This window comes from Solanum tuberosum, unplaced genomic scaffold, assembly GCF_000226075.1.
Source record: "Solanum tuberosum cultivar DM 1-3 516 R44 unplaced genomic scaffold, SolTub_3.0 scf00181, whole genome shotgun sequence".
Taxonomy (NCBI): domain Eukaryota; kingdom Viridiplantae; phylum Streptophyta; class Magnoliopsida; order Solanales; family Solanaceae; genus Solanum; species Solanum tuberosum.
The window spans coordinates 410,762-433,292 of NW_006239106.1; the positions used below are offsets into that span (position 1 = coordinate 410,762).

Below are 22,531 nucleotides of genomic sequence, written 5' to 3' on the forward strand. Positions count from 1 at the left end.
AAATATAAGAGAAAATGGTCTAAAACCCCCCCAATCTATACCCGAAATCTCAACTACACACTTATTCATTACGGGAGTCCTATTACCCCCTTACACTATTTTTAAAGTAGAATTATTTGCTCCTTGAATGATGAGGTGGCAAAGAAAGTGTAGTCACTCTCTTTGAGAGAGTGAGAGGTAAAAATAATAATTAAACTTTAATTTTAAAAGTATTTCTTAAATTTTATATTATTATTTTTTTATTCTTTCAAAATTCTTTATGTTTCTTTTAAGAAAAAATATTTTTATCGTCTTTCTTCTTCTCTTCACCAAAGCTACGTCGGCCTGCGGCTCTGCTCCACCACCTGATCGCCGCCCTCAACAACCTTTCATCAATAAGTTAACTTTCATTCTCAAATCACAAATTTCTCACAACAAATTCACTTCTCATCAATGTGACAAATTGACAATAACTCAAAATCAAAATCGAAAGTCATCGGTGACGGCTTTGCTCCACCACCAGGTCACCGCCCTCACCGAGTTCTAATCATTAAGTTCACTTTCATTCTCAAATCACAAATTTCTCATAGTAAATTCACATCTCATCAGTGTGAAAAATTGACAATAACTCAAAATCGAAATCGAAAGTCAAGAGGATCGAACTTTAGAGTCATTAATGGAGAAAAATTCAATAAGTAACAGATCCATCAATGGAGAAGAACTCATCAATGAAATCATTACGTAACAAACCCATTAATGAAAAAGACCCAATAATCGAAATGGGTTGCTCAACATTGTTAAATTCTTGCTTCAATAGAGAGCATCAAAATTTTGCTAGTGTTCATAACTCCGATGAAGCTCGAAGAAGATGGTGGCAGTCATAGAATGTATCCCCAAATCTGGAAAATCAATTGTCAAGATCAAAGAAAAGGAGGAATGAAAAAGGAAAGTAGATCAAAGAAAAAGAGGAATGGAAAAAGGAAAGTAAAAGAGAAAGATGGAAATATAGTGAAAAATAATTGCAGAATAAATATATTTTTTTTTAAAAAAGGTAATATTACGTGGCAGGCGCGTGCAATTCACAATTTTATATAAATCTGGTTGTGTGTTTTTAAGGAGGTATATATTATACTTTTAAAATGTTCAGGGGGGTAATAGGACTCCCGTAATGAATAAGTGAGTAGTTGGGATTTCGGGTATAGATTGGGGGGGTTTTAGACCATTTTCTCTAAATATAATTATGTTTTTATTTATACAAAAATAGTCAATAGTCACGGGAAATTTATACTGACTATACAATATAGTTTGTCAAAAGTCATAAAAAGTATACATTCATTATGCAATACAACTTATCTATACATGATCAATACACTAACTATACATTATGATATACTCAAAATGTTGAATATAGTTTAATTATACATGAAATATACACTAACTATATATGAAGTATACATTGACGAATTCGATCTCGATAAACTCAAAATCACATCTAAATAGTCCCAAAATTTAGATATGAAGGCCTCTCGATGTTTCAAGTCTTTTGATACATAATTCACTCAAAATTATTCACGTTTTTAGTACATTGAATTTTAAAAATAATAATAACGAAGAAGGCGAAGCAGAATGATGAAGAAGAGAAAAAGCAAAAAACATCCATTAATGACGAAATTGAAAGGAAAAAAAAAGCAGGGCACCATCAATAATGAAATTGAAAGGAAGAAGAAAAGTATTTGATCAATTTTAATAATTTTGAAAATTGAGTCAATTTTTGTGTAAAGCAAAAGGCCGAGCGACTCTTTTTGCATAATTTTTCCTTTTTAGGGTGTGTTTGGCGGGGAGGAAAATGTTTTCTTGGAAAATAAGTGGATTTCTAATTTATTTTTTCATGTTTGGTGGTGGGTAGAAAATATTTTCTAAAAGATATTCTTTAATGTTTGGTTGGTGATTGAAATTTTTTTTTTTTAGAAAGTACTATCTTTTATTTTTTGCTCCACACCCTAAATGTTCCATGAGGTTAGCTATAGCTGGAAGAGTGAAGACTAGATTAGGTCAAGTTCTCTTTCACATGCTTTTAAGAAAATATAAATATTTTTGTTATAATTATATTAATGGAAATAACATCCACTCTTAAAAGTAGGTGAATTAAAATCATCACCAAACTATATCTCAATTCATTGATTCACCAATTTCATCAATCAAACCCTTTAACCAAAATTTTGGATATCCACGTAAAATTCCAATTTTGGGTAACAATGACTATTCATAGATTCACCAACTATTAATTGATTAGTTGCGTTAAGGTTATTAAATATCTTTAATTTCTCAAGGGATATCCTAAAATATTTATAGGCATATAATATAATAAGGGTATGGATTAGAAGTTTAGAACCAAAAGTTTGTATATATCATTTATTAGAAGTAATAACAAAAACAATAACATATTTATTGCATACAAAGAAGTAATCAATCAAAATCCCTAAAGAAACTTATTATACAAGATCATATAATTATTATAACTAGATGTATCAAAATCAATTTCCCAAAATCAGCTGTGTTGTAGCCTATAAGTTGGAACAACCATTAAATGATTTGCCCTGCCTGTAACTATACCAAATTGCTCAGTCATGTCCAAATCCTTAGGCTGCATCTCATTTGGGAGTTCCCAATCAAAGCAATGAACCAATTGTGCTACAACAAGACGAACAATAATTAATGCCAATTGCATCCCGAGGCAACTTCTTCTGCCAGAACCAAATGGTAAGAGTTGATAATCACGTCCACGAACATAAACATTACTTTCAAGAAATCTCTCTAGCAAAAACTTATCAGCATCGGTCCAAAAATTAGGATCCCTATGAATAGTGTATGCATTGACAATAGCTTGTGATCCTTTTTTGATATAGAAATCATCTACCATACAATCTTCCATGGCTTCATGAAGTAGTAATGGGGCAGCAGCATGTAGCCTAAATGACTCTTTAAATACCATGTTTAAGTATTTTAAGTTTTCTAAGTCTGATTCTTGTACCATTCTGTTTTGGCCTACTACTTCTTCTAATTCTTTTTGGAGTTTCTTCATTATGTCTGGATTTCTTAGAAGCTCTGACAGCATCCATTCAATTGAACTTGATGATGTATCTATTGATGCCACAAGCATGTCCTGAATTTAAATTTAAAAATTAGTATAACAATAGTTTAATTATGATGAACCATCTAGATCATATTGAGTCATAATAATAAAGATAATATAAAGTATTCATGTAGTTGACTCAAATTAATTTTTGAAGTGACATATAGTTGATTGATTGCTAAGCTAGTAGTAAGTATATTATTCCTTTTTTCAATTTAAGTCCTCCCTCACTCCAACACCCTTTCATTTTTAATTCGTTTTACAATACTATAATTAAAAATAATTTAATTTTATAATTTCTATATTTTTATCCTTAATGAAACGATTTACAATTACAATAAATATCTAAGGATGATTTTATATCACAAATTTCAAAAAAAAATTCTTAGTCTTTATATCTATCAATGGAGAAATTTTAATGACTAGAAGAAAGATAAAGGATTTGAGCTATTTTTGTCCTTTTATAATTTGATTAGAAGAAAGTATTTTTTTTTTTCAAATTTCTTATATAAAAACGAAGATCTTGTAAAAATAATGATTTATTTATAAAAATTAAATGCTCCATTCATTTAAAAAAAATGACATAGTTTGACTTGATACGTAATATAAAAAAATATAGAAGACTTTTCAATTTTATGGTCCTAAGTAAAGTTATGTCAAATGTACAAAAATGTTTTTTTAATTTTGTTGTCTGAAACATGTCACGTGAAAAATTAAAATTAAAATGATACTCTCTCCGTCCACTTTTAGTTGTCATGATTTCCATTTTTTAGAAGTCAAACAATAAGAACTTTGACTAACATTTTACAATGTATTTTTTTATTCATCATATTGATATGCAAAAAAATTACAATTTATAGTACTTTTTGTATAATTTTTGAATATCTAGTTTTTTTTATTTAAAATATCGAATTAATGTAAATTAATTTAACTTTGAAAGTTAGTCAAATTGACTTTCGAAAAGCCCAATTTTTTGTTTTAATCTTTAGAAAACTAGTTTTCTTAATCTCCCTTTAAAAATTAAGTGGCGACTCATAAAAACTATCATATTCTTTTTAAACCCATAAAACAATCATCACATAGCTCATAGTGATGGTTGTCGGTTAGAGAATCTCTCACAGAGTTATTTTTCATTTTTATATACAAACTGAGTTATTATTGTATTCTTCAATACATTGAGTTGCTATCTACGGTTTTAAAAAGCTTTCCATATATTGCATCTTTTACTGCTGCTTTATCTTGAGTTGAGTACCCAGAGTTGAGTTTCTTATTATTGAGTTGAGCCCTATTTTCTCCGAGTTGAGTTGAACTATGTTTCACAGAGTTGAGTCTCTTATTATTAAGTTGAGCCCTATTTCTCTGAGTTGAGTTTAACTATGTTTCTTTGACTTGAGTTGAGTGAGATGAGAAGAGGTAAGTATGTTTCTTTTCCATCAGCTCAAGCTTATGTTATGCTTTAGAATTCCCTTTACATGCTCGTACATTCCATGTACTGATGCCATTTTGTCTGCATCGTTTCATGATGCAGATACATGTAACTAGGGTCATCAACATGAGTTTCGTTGATACCATTTGCATTTCGAGTTAGCTTTGGTGAGCCTCCTTGCTTCCGGAGGATTCCATTTACTTTCTGTTTTGTTCGGATGTCGTGGGTCTTGTCCCGACTTCCATATTTTTTATTTAAAGGCTTCATAGATAGACAATAGAGTTTGAGAAGTCTGTTTCATTTATTTTGTTAAATGTTTTAAAGATTTGAGTTGCCTATTTCTGGCTAGTTGAATATAATATTATATTCAGAGTTAATCATTTGAGTTAAAACTTTGTATTTGAGTTTAATGGATTTTATTCAGTTTTAAGCTTTGTATGCTTGAGTTAGTCTTCCGCTTGTAGTCAGCCAGGATGGCGTTTCGCTTGGGGACCAACAATGGTTCTCGAGTGCCGGTCACGTCTAAGGTGTAGGCTCGGATTGTGACAAATCAACTTAGGATTCCTACTCCAACTTTGAATTATTATTTCCAACATAGCCTTTTTTCTCATAGTGTCATTTCATAAGGAGGTTGAACTATTTAAATTATTATTAATCTAAATCTATATATGCTTGATCGAAATTAGCTTTTACCATAAAATTTTTCCTAAACACACACTACAACATTTTAGGCCTACAACCACACTAGAAAAGTGTGGTCTAAACTATGAAAAAGTGTGGCCTTTGATAAAAGGCGACACTTTTTGACTTTAAGCCACACTTTTCCAGGGGTGGCCGAAAGGAGCGTAACCTTAGAGTTTAGGCGACACTTTTTAAGTGTTGCCTTATCAGCTACACTTAAAAGCGTAGCCTAAAAGGCAAAAAGGCCACGCTTTGCAGCTACGCTTAAAAAGTGTTGCCTTAACAGCTACACTTTCAAGGGTAGCCTAAAAGGCAAAAGGCCACGCTTTGCAGCTACGCTTAAAAGTGTTGCCTTATCAGCTACACTTTCAAGCGTGGCCTTTGCTTCCATATTGCCCACAATTATTAAGTGTTGCCTTTTCTATCTTATGTATGACAACACTTTGAAGTGTAGTCCTTGCTCATGTGCATACCACAATTTACAGTCCTATGGCTACACTTTTAACTGTGGTAATATTATTTTGGCTATAAAATATTTACATGCCACAATTTCTAATTAAAAGCACCAATATTATTTTGCAATAAATAATCTCAAGCACTAAATTAGCTAATAAGTAATTCAAATTTATAGATTTTCCATAAACTTCAAAAGATATATAGTATGTCTTGTGTACATACACATACATATAAAGCAATATTCTAAATATGTGTATACAATAGTTCAAAAAGTACTTTTACAAAAGTTCAATATATTCTAGCGATGAATATATTTCACAAAATCAAATATAATGTATTCAAACTTTTGCAATAGTTCAAAACTCTTCATCATCCACTTCAATGGGATCAAATTGACTTGCGGAGACCATTCAAATTTGATCACCTCCATTTCCCTACACAAATCAGATTGCAGCAGTTATAGAAGAGGCAAGAAGTTCCAGATTGCAGCAGTTATAGAAGAACAAATCAGATTGCAGATTGCAGCAGTCATAGAGAACAACAAATCTGCACATTGCAAATTCCAGATTCCAGATTCCAGATTCCAGCAGTTCATTGAAAGATACTTCTATGCAAGTTGAACATTCATTTACATATTATATATATGTAAATTATTGCAGTAAAGGTACTAAAACTTGAAAAAAAAGGGTGCTTCGAAAAGCTTTTTGGCTGAATGTGAAGCCTTGAGGAACATAAGGCATCGGAACCTGGTGAAGATCTCAACAGTTTGCTCAAGTGTTGATTTTGATGGCAATGATTTCAAAGCACTCATTTATCCATTTATGGAAAATGGGAGCCTAGACGAGTGGTTACAGCCGAAGGAGGGACAGATGTTGCAGAAGAGATTGAGCATCTTACACAGATTAAACATTACAATAGATGTGGCTTCAACATTGCATTATCTTCACAGTCAATGCCATACATCTATAGTTTACTATGATCTTAAGCCAAACAATGTTCTATTGGACAATGATCTGACTGCTCTTGTTAGCGACTTTGGCAAAGTTCATGTCTGACTCGGGTCAAATTGCCGATGTAAATCAATTCAGCACAAGTGGGATCATAGGCACAATAGGTTATGATGCTCCAGGTAAATATTATAGTGGGGATCTTACTTTAAATATTGTCTGAACTCTGAAATCCATTTTTTTCTCCATAAGACCATAACATATTAACAATTTAAGCAATTACATGCCATTGAATTAGCTCAGGCCAATACTTTAACAAAGATGTATTTAGAAACAAACACATATCATAACTGAGATTCTATTTACATGAAGAAAACTGGACATTTGCAGACAACCAGGCAAACAAAATTGATCAACAATCATTTGCGGCTCATTAGAATACCAACTATCATAACTAAGATTCTCTTTATCTATTTATATGATAAAGAAATCACTGTTTATAGCAAGAGCAAGCAGATTTCAATATGAGAATACCAAATAATCTCATTAGAATGACTCACAAAGAGCAACGTAAACCAGAAATTTAACTTAAAACGGTAAAATAAATTCTAAATGACTGTCACACAACTCATTTTATGCATTATAACAGGAATTTATCACTCAAAACAATAGTCCCATGGGCTTAAACAACCAATTTATTAAAACACTTCAAATGGAAAACAAGTAAGGCTTAAATACAAGAATAAACTTTCTTCATTTTAGGGATACATACACCATTTGAAACAAAATTTAATACCAAAAAGAAGCAGACTTTCCTTCAACGAATCATGAAAATTGGTTGTCAAAGTTCTTCAACGAATCATGAAAATTGCACCTTTAGCCTATCTGTATCTTTTCATAAATTCTCTGACTTAATATTTTAGCATTTTCCTGATGAAAGTAACTAAAGGGCTCTAGGAATGGAAGTAAACAAATAAGTACAAAGTCTAAAGAGTCTGCAAAACCAACTCTCATTATTCACTTGCAATCTGAAAACCTTAAATCAACATGGGAAATTAACATTCAGTTATATAAAACAATAGCCTTGCTTCATGCTCAAATAAGCACTTTGCAAATTGATATGTTGTTGTTCATGTCTCTTTAGGTTTTCTCCAATTTCCAACTACGTACGCACTTGAAACTTGAGAATAGAACTCACATACATCAAGAGCAAGGGCAGACTTACGTGAGTGCTATGGGGTTCACTGAGCCTTCTCTGGCAGAAAATTACCATATATATAGGGTGGATTTTCAATATTTCTATATATATACTTTTTTTTAATAAATATTTCTATATATATACTAATTTTGAATCACTTAAATCAAAGAGAAAAGATAGTCAAGTGGTAATGGACTGTGCAACTTTAGCCGTGAATGTTATTCCCAATTTGTAGGTTCGACTATTTATGCACAAAAATTGTAGTGACTTAAGCTCACGAGTGCACTGCCCATAACCAAATATATTTAAAATTCTACAAACCCAATACAAAGAGACATGTCTACATCTGTCTCACTACACTACTGATAATCCCCCCCCCCCAAGGTTATGTGATCTTTGCAAATTATTAGTCATCATTATAAAGTTGAAATAAGGCTTCCTTATTCTCACTTTAGTAATGAGGCTAAAAATGATATTCCTATTTACCTTGCGACTCCTATTATCACTACCATGCAAGGATTGCCGGCTGACACAAATTAGCAACCAAATCAGGAGAAGGCAAATAAGATATTATATGAGCAGTTGCAGGTTCAAAAGAAGAAGACTTATAGGCAGAACCACCACACTATGGGAGGACCTGGTTCACCACAAGAGAAGACAGGGCAAGACTAACAATATCAGGCACAGTCATGTAAGACACTTAACTCTACTATTTCTACTCATAATAACTATAATAATCTTATTGTGCAGGAACAAACTAACATACAAGAAGAACAAGAAAACCATCTTCACAATTTGATACATCAATAAAGGAAATACATCAACAAACAAATATCCAACTCCAAGTCAACCTCAGGCCAAAGAACAGGGGCAACAAGAGAAATATCCAAAGATAGTCTAATGTAGACATGTAAATCAGGATAGTAGTTGCACCAAACAAAGCATGGAAAAAGAGGAAACTCAACTCCAACAACACCAAGACACTCTACTGTAAACAGGTAAGTCTCATAACTATACTTCTGGGCAGTGTGAGAAACTAATCTTAAGTATGTTTTTAAGATACTTAAGATTGAGTTGGAAGAGTTCTACCTGAGTGGATATACCATATTAAACTATGTTGGCATGTGTACTTGTCTGATATATACATTCTGAAGAATCAGTTTGTAGGGAGTGCAATGTTTTGAAGAGCTAAGCTTACAGGATTATTTGTCTATACTTGTTAGTTCGTTAGGCATACATTTGCAAGAATTAAGATTTTAGAGACTGTAATGTTTTATGTAGCTGAGCTTACAGAGCTATAGGATTATTTGGCTATACTTGTAAGTATGTTAGACTTTAATACTACGAAGACAGAGTTATAGGATTATATAGGATTTTAGAGACTGTAATGTTTTGTGTAGCTGAGCTTACAGAGTTATACTTGTGGCTTCTTCGCATTACTATAGTCTTGAACACTACGGAGCTGAATAGTGTCATTCAAAATTTATAATATTAAAGAAAACAAAGATAGACACTACATCACTAAAATGGATCCATTAACATTAAGCAGCCCATTGTTTTACTATAATACAAAATCGCAAGTCTGCTGAGATGTTATTAAATTAGTACTAATAGCTGAATTAAGAATTACTGCAAATCAGAACAATAGGTAATAATTGACAACTTCATGTAGAAGGATCTAAAGGCTAGATACAGAAGTTTTACTTACATGTGATAACCGCAATTGCTACCCTTATTAATACCGCTGACAACCTGTAAGCATAAATTGACATGAGTACACATAGTGTAATGAGATGATACATATTAGGTTTTAGTACACATGTAGCCTGTAGGAAAAGCTCCAATGCAAACTACTTAGACATCTATAGCATGGTTAAGCATTAAGTATCAGAAATAGCTCTAATAGAAAGCCCTATCGGCAAATTAATTGCTATCTAGTTATCACAAGTATCATAAACGGGTCTACATAGCTAAAGATGACCAAATGATATACAAAAATTCTGATCTCCCATTGTTTCTTTGACTGGACCTTTGCTCCTGATTTATTGAAGGAGTATCATCCCAGTAGGGAGGAGCTAGTTCACACATATTAGATACATCACGGTATGTTCAGAAGTTCTCTTCAATCTTCTCAAGGTTTACCCCTGTTTACAATAGTATTTTTGCATTCATTTACATATATCTCTAAATAAAATATCTCGTCTGCTTAATATGGCTAGGGCTAACTTTGACGTTCAGATTTTTGGCACTTTCTTCCCCTACTTTGGAATTTCAGCTGTAAGAACCCCAAAGTAATCAATTCCTTCTAAACACAAAACAAAAATTCAATCAATTGACTGTTTTTAGTACTAGATGATTAGTAGAGAATAAAAAGGAATCTCGGCTGTACGAAATCGGTACTTACGCTCAAAAAAATTGGAATAGGAGAATAAAAAGGAATCTCAGTTCTTCAGCTTCCTCTCTTCAGTTCTTCAATCTTCGGTTCTTCGATCCCCAGTTTTTTAGCTTCAGCTCTTCATCTCTTCGAGAAAATCGGGTTCTGGAGAAGAGAATCTTCAGCTCAGCTCTTCAGTTCTTCAGCTTCCTCTCTTCGATCCTCAGTTCTGGAGAAAAGCTTGTTCTACAGACAAAGAGTAAAGCGTATGTTCTAGGAAAGAAGAGAGTAAAGTATATGTTCAGATAGGAAAGAAGAGAAATAGAAAAGTTTTTATTAATGTTTTATTAATTATTTTTTTTGGACAATAAAAATGGGAGGGAGAGTTGAAAATGTTGGTGGGAATATAATTTTTTAGTGAAAAATTTTAGGCCACACTTTTAATGTGTTGTTTTTACAATTATAAAAATAGGACACTTTAAAAGTGTGGCCATATATGTAAATAGTTGTTGCCATTTATTTCATACTATGACAACGCTTATAAAGTGTAGCCTATACCATTAAAGAGTATGCTTTACAAGTGTTGCCAATATTATCGATGACAAAGTTAAAAATTTAGGCTACATTTTAAAAGTGTTCCCAAAAATATTTTAGACAACACTTTACAAGCGTTGTTCAGATTTAGTGTGGCCGTAGGCCTAAAATGGTGTAGTGACATTATTGAAATGAATCATAACTTTAAGTATACAAATTCCTAAAAAGTTGAATGCTAAAATCTTTAAAAAAGTGAATTCATAAAATTTAATTGGAAAATCCACCTCTTCAACCTCTCTTCTCTCTATAGAATAAATATGGACCACGATGGATACTATCCTGTTTAATATTATCTATCAATGGAGAAATTTTGATGACCAGAAGAAAGATAGAGGATTTGAGATATTTATTTGATTAGAAGAATTTATTTTTTTTCAAATTTCTTATATAAAAACGAAGATCTTGTAAAAGTGATGATTTATTTATAAAAGTTAAATGCTCCATTCATTTGAGGAAAAAATGACCTAGTTTGACTTGACACATAATATAAAAAGAAATAGAAAACTTTTCAATTTTATGGTCCTAAATAAAGTTATGTCAAATGTACAAAAAATGTCTTTTAATCTAGTGAACTGAAACATATCACGTGGAAAGTTGAAATTAAAATGATACTCTCTCCTTCCACTTTTAATTGTCACGATTTCCTTTTTTAGAATCAAACAATAAAAACTTTGACTAATATTTTACAATGTATTTTTTATTCATCATATTGATATGCAAAGAACTACAATTTATAGTACTTTTTGTATAGCTTTTGAATATCCAAATCTTTTGTTTAAAATATCGAATTAATGTAATTAATTTAACTTTGAAAGTTGGTCAAATTGACTTTCGAAAAGCCCAACATGACAATTAAAAATGAACGGAGGGAGTACCAAAAAAACGAAAAAAATGTCATTCTTTTTAAAACAGACTAAAAAAAATAGATCATTCTTTTTTAAACGGAGTATAAAACTTTAAAAAAAAACATTTTTACAAGATTAGACCTCCCCCTCTATGCCTTGCGGCGGTAATGATTCCTCTGACATTACAACCTTTACCACAATAATGTTATCCATAAATCAAATTATTTCGTATATTGAATTTCACTTGAATGTCCACCATTCAATTACGTGTGCAAGCAATCATTTTTTCCAAACTTATGCAACTTGACGACTATTGATGTTCTCGTTTATATATATGTCTTCGAAACTTGTGTGTAGTACTTTATTCATAGGTGGGTCACTATAATTTGTCGGTTGTTATTTGTATAGTGGATCAGTATTTATCGGTCTTTACGTTGCGTAAATATAAAAAAAAATTATATGTAAAAATAATGATTCCTAGTAAAATATATATTGAATTAAAAAAAAATTATACGAGACTAAAAATCGTTTCTCCCTTTATTTAAAAAAATCGTGTTTTTCGTGATTTTTCCGTGCTATATCTTTCGTATCAATTCGATCGATACGGAATGGACCACTATTTGTCAATTGTGCAACTTGACAATATTTTTATCTTCTTATATGCCTTTGTACTTGTGTGTAGTCTATTCATAGGTGGACCGCTAAAGTTGCTAATCTACTTATTAGTAAATATTAACTTTGGAATTTTGTTTAAATTTATGTGATATTTTTTTTAGTTCAAATACAAAATGTCATTTTTTTATAATTAGCAAAAGTTTAATTTTAAAATTCCAATTTTATCATTTATGATATAAATGATCAAGAATAATTTTAGATCACAAATTTTAAAAAAAATTTATTTTATTTTATTTTGTGTAAAGCTAAACGGTGTTGCATATATTAGACAGAGAGAGTAGTTGAAAAACAAGTATTTGCTTCCTCCGTTTTAATTTATTGTCTTAATTACTTTCTTTTTTAGTCAAATTCAAAAATAATGTTTCTTTCTTTTTTTGATATTTTTTAAAATTTTAACTTTTTACGTGACATGATTAATAAATATTCTAGTATATTTTACATACTTGCATGCAACTTAATTTTCTACATACTTGCAATTTTACATCTAGATTAACAGTCATGTCCAGATCATTAGGGTGCAAGTTATTTGGTAGCTTCTAATTAAAGTAACGAACTAATTGTGCTACGATTGATAAATACTTGCAACTTTTAATTGATGAATTGAAACAGTTGTGGGCTCAAGGGTTGAAACATTTGATGTGTCCGTTAAACAAACTTTTAATTTGTGGGCTGTCTTAATGTGGACTATTAATGATTTTTCAGCATACGGGACATTGTTAGGACGATGACAACTAACAAATTAACTTGTTTTTACTATTTAAAAATTATTCAATCATTCACGTTATAATATGATCGAAAAAATTCTTGATTTAACTGTTAGTGTCAATTCTTGCCAATGGATCATGAGTTTAGGAGTATGAAAAATACATTTAAAAAGAATATAGTCGAACGAGAGGCTGCCCACTTCTATCTTTAAAAATTATTTCACAAATTAAATCATTACATACAAAAAATCATCACAAAAATAAATAAATTTCATCATACATCACAAAAATTCCGAACGCTTCTCATCCCTAATTTTATCACGTTCCATTCATGTGATGATATCTTCATCCTACAAAAGTATTGTTATTATCCTTTTTTTCTAATCATGTAATATAATAGGTAAAATAATAGATACAATATAAAATAATAATATATAAACCTAAAATATTTGAAAACATATAGTAAAGTATGGATTAGAAGCAAAATATTGTATATATTTTTTTATTAGAAGTAATAAAAACAATGAAGTATTTATTGTAGTGACCTTTCCCGTACTATTACTAGTGCATACTAAGAAGAACTTAATCAAAATAACTGGAAAAAAAAATACACTATAATAAAAAGTCAAACGTCATATTATAATTAGATATACATCAAAACCAAAGTATTTATTTATGAAAGCCTCTCAATGTTTCAAGTCTTTTGATACATAACTCACTCAAAATTATTCACGTTTTTAGTACATTGAATTTTTAAAAAAATAATAACGAAGAAGGCAAAGCAGAATGATGAAGAAGAGAAAAGGCAAAAAACATCCATTAATGACGAAATTGAAAGGAAAAAAAAAAGCAGGGCACTATCAATAATGAAATTGAAAGGAAGAAGAAAAGTATTTGATCAATTTTAATAATTTTGAAAATTGAGTCAATTTTTGTGTAAAGCAAAAGGCCGAGCGACTCTTTTTGCATAATTTTTCCTTTTTAGGGTGTGTTTGGCAGGGAGGAAAATATTTTCCATGGAAAATGTTTTCTTGAAAAATAAATGGATTTCTAATTTATTTTTTCATGTTTGGTTGGTGGGTAGAAAATATTTTCTAAAAGATATTTTTTAATGTTTGGTTGGTGATTGAAAAATATTTTTCAGAAAATATCTTTTATTTTTTGCTCCAGACTAGAAAATATTCTTTAGGAAAATAATATTTTCCTGGTGGCGTAAAATATGAAATTCTAAAATTTTGAATTATTTTTCATTTTTTTTTTAGATAAATTGGCGGGGAATTGGCGGTTGGGGGATGGCTGGGTAGGGAGAGAGATGGTAAAAAAATTGAAAATTTTAAATTTTAAATATTTTTTAATGTTTTTTACGGGGTGGTGGGGAGGGGGTGGGGGTGACATAAAAATGCAAAACACACCCAAATTTGAAGAAAATGAGTTGATTTTTCAAAACATTTAAGCAAACCAAACATGGAAAAACACACCCTAAATGTTCCATGAGGTTTGCTATAGCTGGAAGAGTGAAGACTGGATTAGGTCAAGTTCTCTTTCACATGCTTCTTAAGAAAATATAAATATTTTTGTTATAATTATATTAATGGAAATAACATCCACTCTTAAAAAGTAGGTGAATTAAAATCATCACCAAACTATATCTCAATTCATTGATTCACCAATTTCATCAATCAAACCCTTTAACCAAAATTTTTGGATATCCACGTAAAATTCCAATTTTGGGTAACAATGACTATTCATAGATTCACCAACTAATAATTGATTAGTTGCGTTAAGGTTGTTAAGTATCTTTAATTTCTCAAGGGATATCCTAAAATATTTATAGGCATATAATATAATAAGGGTATGGATTAAAACCAAAAGTTTGTATATGTCATTTATTAGAAGTAATAACAAAAACAATAACATATTTATTGCATACAAAGAAGTAATCAATCAAAATCCCTAAAGAAACTTTATTATACAAGATCATATAATTATTATAACTAGATGTATCAAAATCAATTTCCCAAAATCAGCTGTGTTGTAGCCTATAAGTTGGAACAACCATTAGATGATTTGCCCTGCCTGCAACTATACCAAATTGCTCAGTCATGTCCAAATCCTTAGGCTGCATCTCATTTGGGAGTTCCCAATCAAAGCAATGAACCAATTGTGCTACAACAAGACGAACAATAATTAATGCCAATTGCATCCCGAGGCAACTTCTTCTGCCAGAACCAAATGGTAAGAGTTGATAATCACGTCCACGAACATATACATTACTTTCAAGAAATCTCTCTGGCAAAAACTTATCAGCATCGGTCCAAAAATTAGGATCCCTATGAATAGTGTATGCATTGACAATAGCTTGTGATCCTTTTTTGATATAGAAATCATCTACCATACAATCTTCCATGGCTTCATGAAGTAGTAATGGGGCAGCAGCATGTAGCCTAAATGACTCTTTAAATACCATGTTTAAGTATTTTAAGTTTTCTAAGTCTGATTCTTGTACCATTCTGTTTAGGCCTACTACTTCTTCTAATTCTTTTTGGAGTTTCTTCATTATGTCTGGATTTCTTAGAAGCTCTGACAGCATCCATTCAATTGAACTTGATGATGTATCTATTGATGCCACAAGCATGTCCTGAATTTAAATTTAAAAATTAGTATAACAATAGTTTAATTATGATGAACCATCTAGATCATATTGAGTCATAATAATAAAGATAATATAAAGTATTCATGTAGTTGACTCAAATTAATTTTTGAAGTGACATATAGTTGATTGATTGCTAAGCTAGTAGTAAGTATATTATTCCTTTTTTCAATTTAAGTCCTCCCTCACTCCAACACCCTTTCATTTTTAATTCGTGTTAAAATACTATAATTATCAATTTAAGTCCTCCCTCACTCCAACACCCTTTCATTTTTAATTCGTTTTACAATACTATAATTAAAAATAATTTAATTTTATAATTTCTATATTTTTATCCTTAATGAAACGATTTACAATCACAATAAATATCTAAGGATGATTTTATATCACAAATTTCAAAAAAAATTTCTTAGTCATTATATCTATCAAAGGAGAAATTTTAATGGCTAGAAGAAAGATAGAGGATTTGAGCTATTTTTGTCCTTTTATAATTTGATTAGAAGAAAGTTTTTTTTTTTTTCAAATTTCTTATATAAAAACGAAGATCTTGTAAAAATAATGATTTATTTATAAAAATTAATGCTCCATTCATTTAAAAAAATGACCTAGTTTGACTTGATACGTAATATTAGGGGTGTTCACAGGTTGGTTTGGATCGGTAATTGGTCAAAATCAAAACCAAATCAACTTAATCGGTTTTAAAATTATCAAAACCAAGCCAAACCAAATATAGTATATATTTATCGGTTTGGTTGTTATCGGTTTTGGTTTGGTTATTCGGTTATTAATCATAGACAAAAATAAAAGAAACAATTCATTCAAAACGTGAAAAAAAGTGACAACAATTCATTTGAAACGAAAATAGTTAGAATTACTGACATTACAGAACTTTCAATCATTGAATTTACTATGAATAAAGCTTCAAAATTCATTATTTTGGCCTAGAAGAAAGAGAAAGTGATAATTTCAATCTTATAAAGAATTGTCATAGACACACTCATATACATAAAATCAATTAGATAAATATTTTCACCTTGGACATTTTTGCTTTGATAAGTAAATTATAAATAAATTTTGATGAAAATACATATAAGATCTTTAAAATTATTTATAAAAATAATATATTATGTATGTATATTAATTAAATATATGTATATAATTTGTCGGTTCGGTTCGGTTATTTCTTCAATTTTTTTTCGAACAAAACCATAACCAACCCATATACTATCGGTTTTTAAAAATCTAAAACCAAACCACACCTAACCCAAATAAAAATCGGTTTATTTAATCGGTTTGGTTCAGTTTTTCGGTTTGGATCGGTTTTTATCCGAACCGTGAACACCCCTACGTAATATAAAAAAATATAGAAGACTTTTCAATTTTATGGTCCTAAATAAAGTTATGTAAAATGTACAAAAATGTTTTTTTAATTTTGTTGTCTGAAACATGTCACGTGAAAAATTAAAATTAAAATGATACTCTCTCCGTCCACTTTTAGTTGTCATGATTTCCATTTTTAGAGTCAAACAATAAGAACTTTGACTAACATTTTACAATGTATTTTTTATTCATCATATTGATATGCAAAAAATTACAATTTATAGTACTTTTTGTATAATTTTTGAATATCTAGTTTTTTTTATTTAAAATATCGAATTAAAGTAAATTAATTTAACTTTGAAAGTTAGTCAAATTGACTTTCGAAAAGCCCAACATGACAATTAAAATGAAAGGAGGGAGTACCAAAAAAAAATGTCATTCTTTTTAAAACAGACTAAAAAAAATATGTCATTCTTTTTTAAACGAAGGAGTATAAAACTTAAAAAAAAACATTTTTACAAGGCTAGACCTCCCTCTCTATGTCTTTCGGTAATAATTTCTCTAGAATTATGACCTTTACCACAATGATGTTATCCATAAATCAAATTATTTCTTGGATTCAATTTCACTTGACCATTCAATTACGTGTGCGCAATCATTTTTTCCAAACTTATGCAACTTGACGACTATTGATGTTCTCGTTTATATATATGTCTTCGAAACTTGTGTGTAGTACTTTATTCATAGGTGGATCACTATAATTTGTCGGTTGTTATTTGTATAGTGGATCAGTATTTATTGGTCTTTACGTTGCGTAAATATAAAAAAAAATTTATATGTAAAAATAATGATTCCTAGTAAAATATATATTGAATTAAAAAAAAATTGTACGAGACTAGAAATCGTTTCTCTCTTTATTTAAAAAAAATCGTGTTTTTCGTGATTTTTCCATGCTATATCTTTCATATTCGATCGATACGGAATGGACCACTATTTGTCAATTGTGCAACTTGACAATATTTTTATCTTCTTATATGCCTTTGTACTTGCGTGTAGTCTATTCATAGGTGGACCGCTATTGGTAAGTTGCTACTCTGCTTATTAGTAAAAATATTAACTTGGAATTTTGTTTAAATTTATGTGATATTTTTTTTAGTTCAAATACAGAATGTCATTTTTTTTATAATTAGTAAAAGTTTAGTTTTAAAATTTTAATTTTATCATTAATGATATAAATGATCAAGAATAATTTTAGACCACAAATTTTAAAAGTATTTTATTTTATTTTATTTTATTTTGTGTCAAGCTAAACGGTGTTGCATATATTAGACAGAGAGAGTAGTTGAAAAAGAAGTATTTGCTTCCTCCGTTTCAATTTATTGTCTTAATTACGTTCTTTTTTAGTCAAATTCAAAAATAATGTTTCTTTATTTTTTTGATATTTTTTAAAATTTTAACTTTTTACGTGACATGATTAATAAAAATTCTAGTATAATTTACATACTTGCATGCAACTTAATTTTCTACATACTTGCAATTTTACATCTAGATTAACAGTCATATCCAGATCATTAGGGTGCAAGTTATTTGGTAGCTTCTAATTAAAGTAACGAATTAATTGTGCTACGATTGATAAATACTTGCAACTTTTAATTGATGAATTGAAACAGTTGTGGGTTCAAGGGTTGAAACATTTGATGTGTCCATTAAGCAAACTTTTAATTCGTGGGCTGTCTTAATGTGGATTATTAATGATTTTTCAGCATACGAGATATTGTTAGGATGATAACAGCTAACAAATTAACTTGTTTTTACTATTTGAAAAATATTCAATTATTCACGTTATAATATGATCGAAAAAAATTCTTGATTTGACTGTTAGCGTCAATTCTTGCCAATGGATCATGAGTTTAGGAGTATGAAAAATGCATTTAAAAAGAATATAGTCGAACGAGAAGCTGCCCACTTCTATCTTTAAAAATTATTTCACAAATTAAATCATTACATACAAAAAATTCATCACAAAAATAAAATAAATTTCATCATCCATCACAAAAATTCGGAACGCTTCTCATCCCTAATTTTATCACGTTCCATTCATGTGATGATATCGTCATCCTACAAAAGTATTGTTATTATCCTTTTTTTTCAAATCATGTAATATAATAGGTAAAATAATATATACAATATAAAATAATAATATATAAACCTAAAATATTTGAAAACATATAGTAAAGTATGGATTAGAAGTAAAATATTGTATATATTTTTTTATTGGAAGTAGCAAAAACAATGAAATATTTATTGTAGTGACCTTTCCCGTACTATTACAAGTGCATACTAAGAAGAACTTAATCAAAATAACTAAAAAAAAAATACACTATAATAAAAAGTCAAACGTCATATTATAATTAGATATATATCAAAACCAATTTCCCAAAATCAGTTGTGTTGTAGCCTATAAGTTGGAACAGCCATCAAATGATTTGCCCTGCCTGTAACTATACCAAATTGCTCAGTCATGTCCAAATCCTTAGGCTGCATCTCATTTGGGAGTTCCCAATCAAAGCAATGAACCAATTGTGCTACAACAAGACGAACAATAATTAATGCCAATTGCATCCCGGGGAAACTTCTTCTGCCAGAACCAAATGGTAAAAGTTGATAATCACGTCCACGAACATCTACGTTACTTTCAAGAAATCTCTCTGGCAAAAACTTATCAGCGTCAGTCCAAAAATTAGGATCCCTATGAATAGTGTATGCATTGACAATAACTTGTGATCCTTTTTTGATATAGAAATCATCTACCATACAATCTTCCATGGCTTCATGAAGTAGTAATGGGGCAGCAGCATGTAGCCTAAATGACTCTTTAAATACCATGTTTAAGTATTTTAAGTTTTCTAAGTCTGATTCTTGTACCATTCTGTTTAGGCCTACTACTTCTTCTAATTCTTTTTGGAGTTTCTTCATTATGTCTGGATTTCTTAGAAGCTCTGACAGCATCCATTCAATTGAACTTGATGATGTATCTATTGATGCCACAAGCATGTCCTGAATTTAAATTTAAAAAGTATCTATTGATGCCACAAGCATGTCCTGAATTTAAATTAAAAAATTAGTATAACAATAATTTTTTATTATGATGAATCATCTAGATCATATTGAGTCATAATAATAAAGATAATATAAAGTATTCATGTAGCTGACTCAAATTAATTTTTGAAATGACATATAGTTGATTGATTGCTATGCTAGTAGTAAGCATATTGTTTCTTTTTTCAATTTTAGTCCTCCCTCACTCCAACACCCTTTCATTTTTAATTCGTGTTAAAATACTATAATTAGAAATAATTTAATTTCGTAATTTTGATATTTTTACTTTTAATGAAATGATTTACAATTACATAAATATTTAAGGATTGTGTTTATATCACAAATTTTAATTTTTTTTTTCTTAAACATTATTTCAAGTCAAACAATAATGAGACGAGGGAGTAACATTCTTTTACTTTTAGTCTGGTACTCCCTCCGTCCCTTTTTAGTTGTCCACTTTAGAAATGGCACACAGATTAAGGCAACAATGATTAGCACGGTGAAGTTACAATTTTACCCTTATAACAACTTTTCACTTCAAAATTACAACCACTTATTTGAATTCAAGTGAAATAAATTGGAGGGAAACAACATACACTTTTACAGTTTTCAAGAAGTGTAAATAAGGGTATAATAGGAAAAAATTTGTTGTCCTTTCTTGATTTGTCAAAATGGACAACTAAATAGGGACAACCAAAAAAGAAAATATGGACAAGTAAATAGGGACGGAGGGAGTATAATGAGACGAGGGAGTAACATTCTTTTACTTTTAGTCTGGTATATACGAATTGACATCTTTCCTTATTTATTGTCATAGAAAATTATATGACTTATTTTAGATGTTAAGTTTTAAAAAATCTGTTAAACTAATAAATTGAGAGAGAGAGAATGAACATACCAACATGACAGCTTTGACATGGCGACGATCAAACTGGAACTCTGCTTCACCAGATTGCATAATTTCCATCATAGTGTCTACGAAGTCTTTATTTTTCTTGTGGTCCTTAGCATTGACATGTTCATCAATAATCTTCTCTACAAATGGATCAAGCACCTTAGAAGTGTCCTTCATTCTACGTGTGAGTCCTTGGAGGTCAATAACACCAAGAAAAGGGAAAAAATCACCAAGATTTGGTGTTGCAGCTAGAGTTGTAACCTCTTGAACTAAATACTTAAATCCCCTTTTGTCCAAATCGTCATCCGTGAACTTTTTCCCAAAAACCATTAAGCAACTCAAGTTGGCACTCAACTTCGACACTTGAGCACTAAGATCAACATCAACACGACGACCTTGAGCTATTTCTTTGATCGATTTGATCATAATGGCAATTTCTTCACTTCTAGTAGATTGGAATGAGTTAATCTTCATGTTACTCAACAAATGGACCGTACACAATTTTCTCATGTTACGCCAATACGCGCCATACTTTGAGAAAATCAAATTCCTTTGGCCATACGATATGTATTGAGCGGTCTCGTTATGAGGCCTACTAGCAAAAATATGATCATAAGTTTTGAGAATTTTTTCTGCTGATTCAGGGGAAGATATAACATAAGTTGGTACCAATCCAAATTTCATGTAGATGATAGGACCATATTTTAGAGAAAATTTGTGTAAATCATGAGTAAGATTTTCACCTAAAAGATGGAGATGTCCTAATATTGGAATGCCTTTTGGACCAGGAGGAAGTTTTTTCTTGTTTTTGATATTTAGTAACTCATAGAAAATGAATAATAAAATTAGAGCCAAAATGAATGTTGCCCACACAAAAGCCATTGCAAATAATAATAAGACAAATAATAGACAATATTTGCAAGTTTGTTGTATGATTTATGGGAAAGGGCACATACTTATATAGGAAAATAAATCATGTGAACGGCGGCCCCTCAATAGTTATGGTGAAAAAGGAAATGTTTATATAGTACAAGTTGGTGAACTATAACATAAATGTGTCATAATATTATTGTTGTTGTAAAACTAAAGCAAAATAAGACAAGAAATATTGAAGATGAACAATGGAAATAGGGAGACAAGAGATGAGAGATTTTCTTATTATTCCCAGTCTTCACGTCTCTACAATATGAACCCTTATGCCACTATTTATAGTGTAACATAGAGACATATAAAAGGTTAGTCATAAACATGACATTAACATGAATATAATGGATGAGGTTATGGAAGTGAAAGGTTACAAGAATAATGGTTATAAAGTTGGAGGTTATGGAGGTTATGATTATCTTCATAATGGAGGAAAGTAATGGAGATAATGGGTGAGAGAAAATGTCTTGGTGTAATGGGACATCCACATTATAATATTTTATAACACTCCCCCTTGGATGTCCATAGATAATATGCCTCATTAAAATCTTATTAGGAAAAAACCCCGTGGGAAAAAATCTTAGTGAAGGAAAAAGAGTACACATATCTTTTAATACACTTTGAATGTTAC

At 30.2% G+C, this 22,531-nt stretch overlaps 3 protein-coding genes and 1 pseudogene across 3 annotated transcripts; 1 reads left to right on the forward strand and 3 right to left on the reverse strand.

Moving 5' to 3' along the window:
- Positions 1 to 2,527: 2,527 nt before the first annotated feature.
- On the reverse strand, positions 2,528 to 5,610 carry LOC102584196 (cytochrome P450 CYP736A12-like). Its single transcript, XM_006354640.2, has 2 exons — positions 5,512 to 5,610; positions 2,528 to 3,142 (listed from the first exon to the last, which is right to left on the reverse strand). The coding sequence occupies exons 1-2, from the start codon at positions 5,608 to 5,610 to the stop codon at positions 2,528 to 2,530; spliced, it is 714 nt and encodes a 237-aa protein (XP_006354702.2).
- Positions 5,611 to 6,346: 736 nt separating this feature from the next.
- On the forward strand, positions 6,347 to 7,059 carry LOC102592254 (probable LRR receptor-like serine/threonine-protein kinase At3g47570; annotated as a pseudogene).
- A 7,976-nt stretch (positions 7,060 to 15,035) lies between these two features.
- Positions 15,036 to 15,647, reverse strand: LOC102584534 (cytochrome P450 CYP736A12-like). Its single transcript, XM_006354641.2, has one exon. The coding sequence runs from the start codon at positions 15,645 to 15,647 to the stop codon at positions 15,036 to 15,038; it is 612 nt and encodes a 203-aa protein (XP_006354703.1).
- Positions 15,648 to 19,235: 3,588 nt separating this feature from the next.
- Positions 19,236 to 21,915, reverse strand: LOC102584862 (cytochrome P450 CYP736A12-like). The gene is made up of 2 exons (XM_006354642.2): positions 20,980 to 21,915; positions 19,236 to 20,039 (listed from the first exon to the last, which is right to left on the reverse strand). The coding sequence occupies exons 1-2, from the start codon at positions 21,856 to 21,858 to the stop codon at positions 19,425 to 19,427; spliced, it is 1,494 nt and encodes a 497-aa protein (XP_006354704.1). The 5' UTR covers positions 21,859 to 21,915; the 3' UTR covers positions 19,236 to 19,424.
- Positions 21,916 to 22,531: the final 616 nt, after the last annotated feature.

Bases quoted from the DNA above. Each gene is read 5' to 3' on its own strand.
- LOC102584862 (XM_006354642.2), bottom strand. From the start codon at position 21,858: ATGGCTTTTGTGTGGGCAACATTCATTTTGGCTCTAATTTTATTATTC. The intron at 20,040-20,979 runs GTATGTTCATTC...ATTTAAATTCAG, and splicing joins ATGTCAAAGCTGTCATGTTG to GACATGCTTGTGGCATCAAT.
- LOC102584534 (XM_006354641.2), bottom strand. From the start codon at position 15,647: ATGCTTGTGGCATCAATAGATACATCATCAAGTTCAATTGAATGGATG.
- LOC102584196 (XM_006354640.2), bottom strand. From the start codon at position 5,610: ATGGAAGCAAAGGCCACGCTTGAAAGTGTAGCTGATAAGGCAACACTT. The intron at 3,143-5,511 runs GTGTAGCTGTTA...ATTTAAATTCAG, and splicing joins CTTTTAGGCTACCCTTGAAA to GACATGCTTGTGGCATCAAT.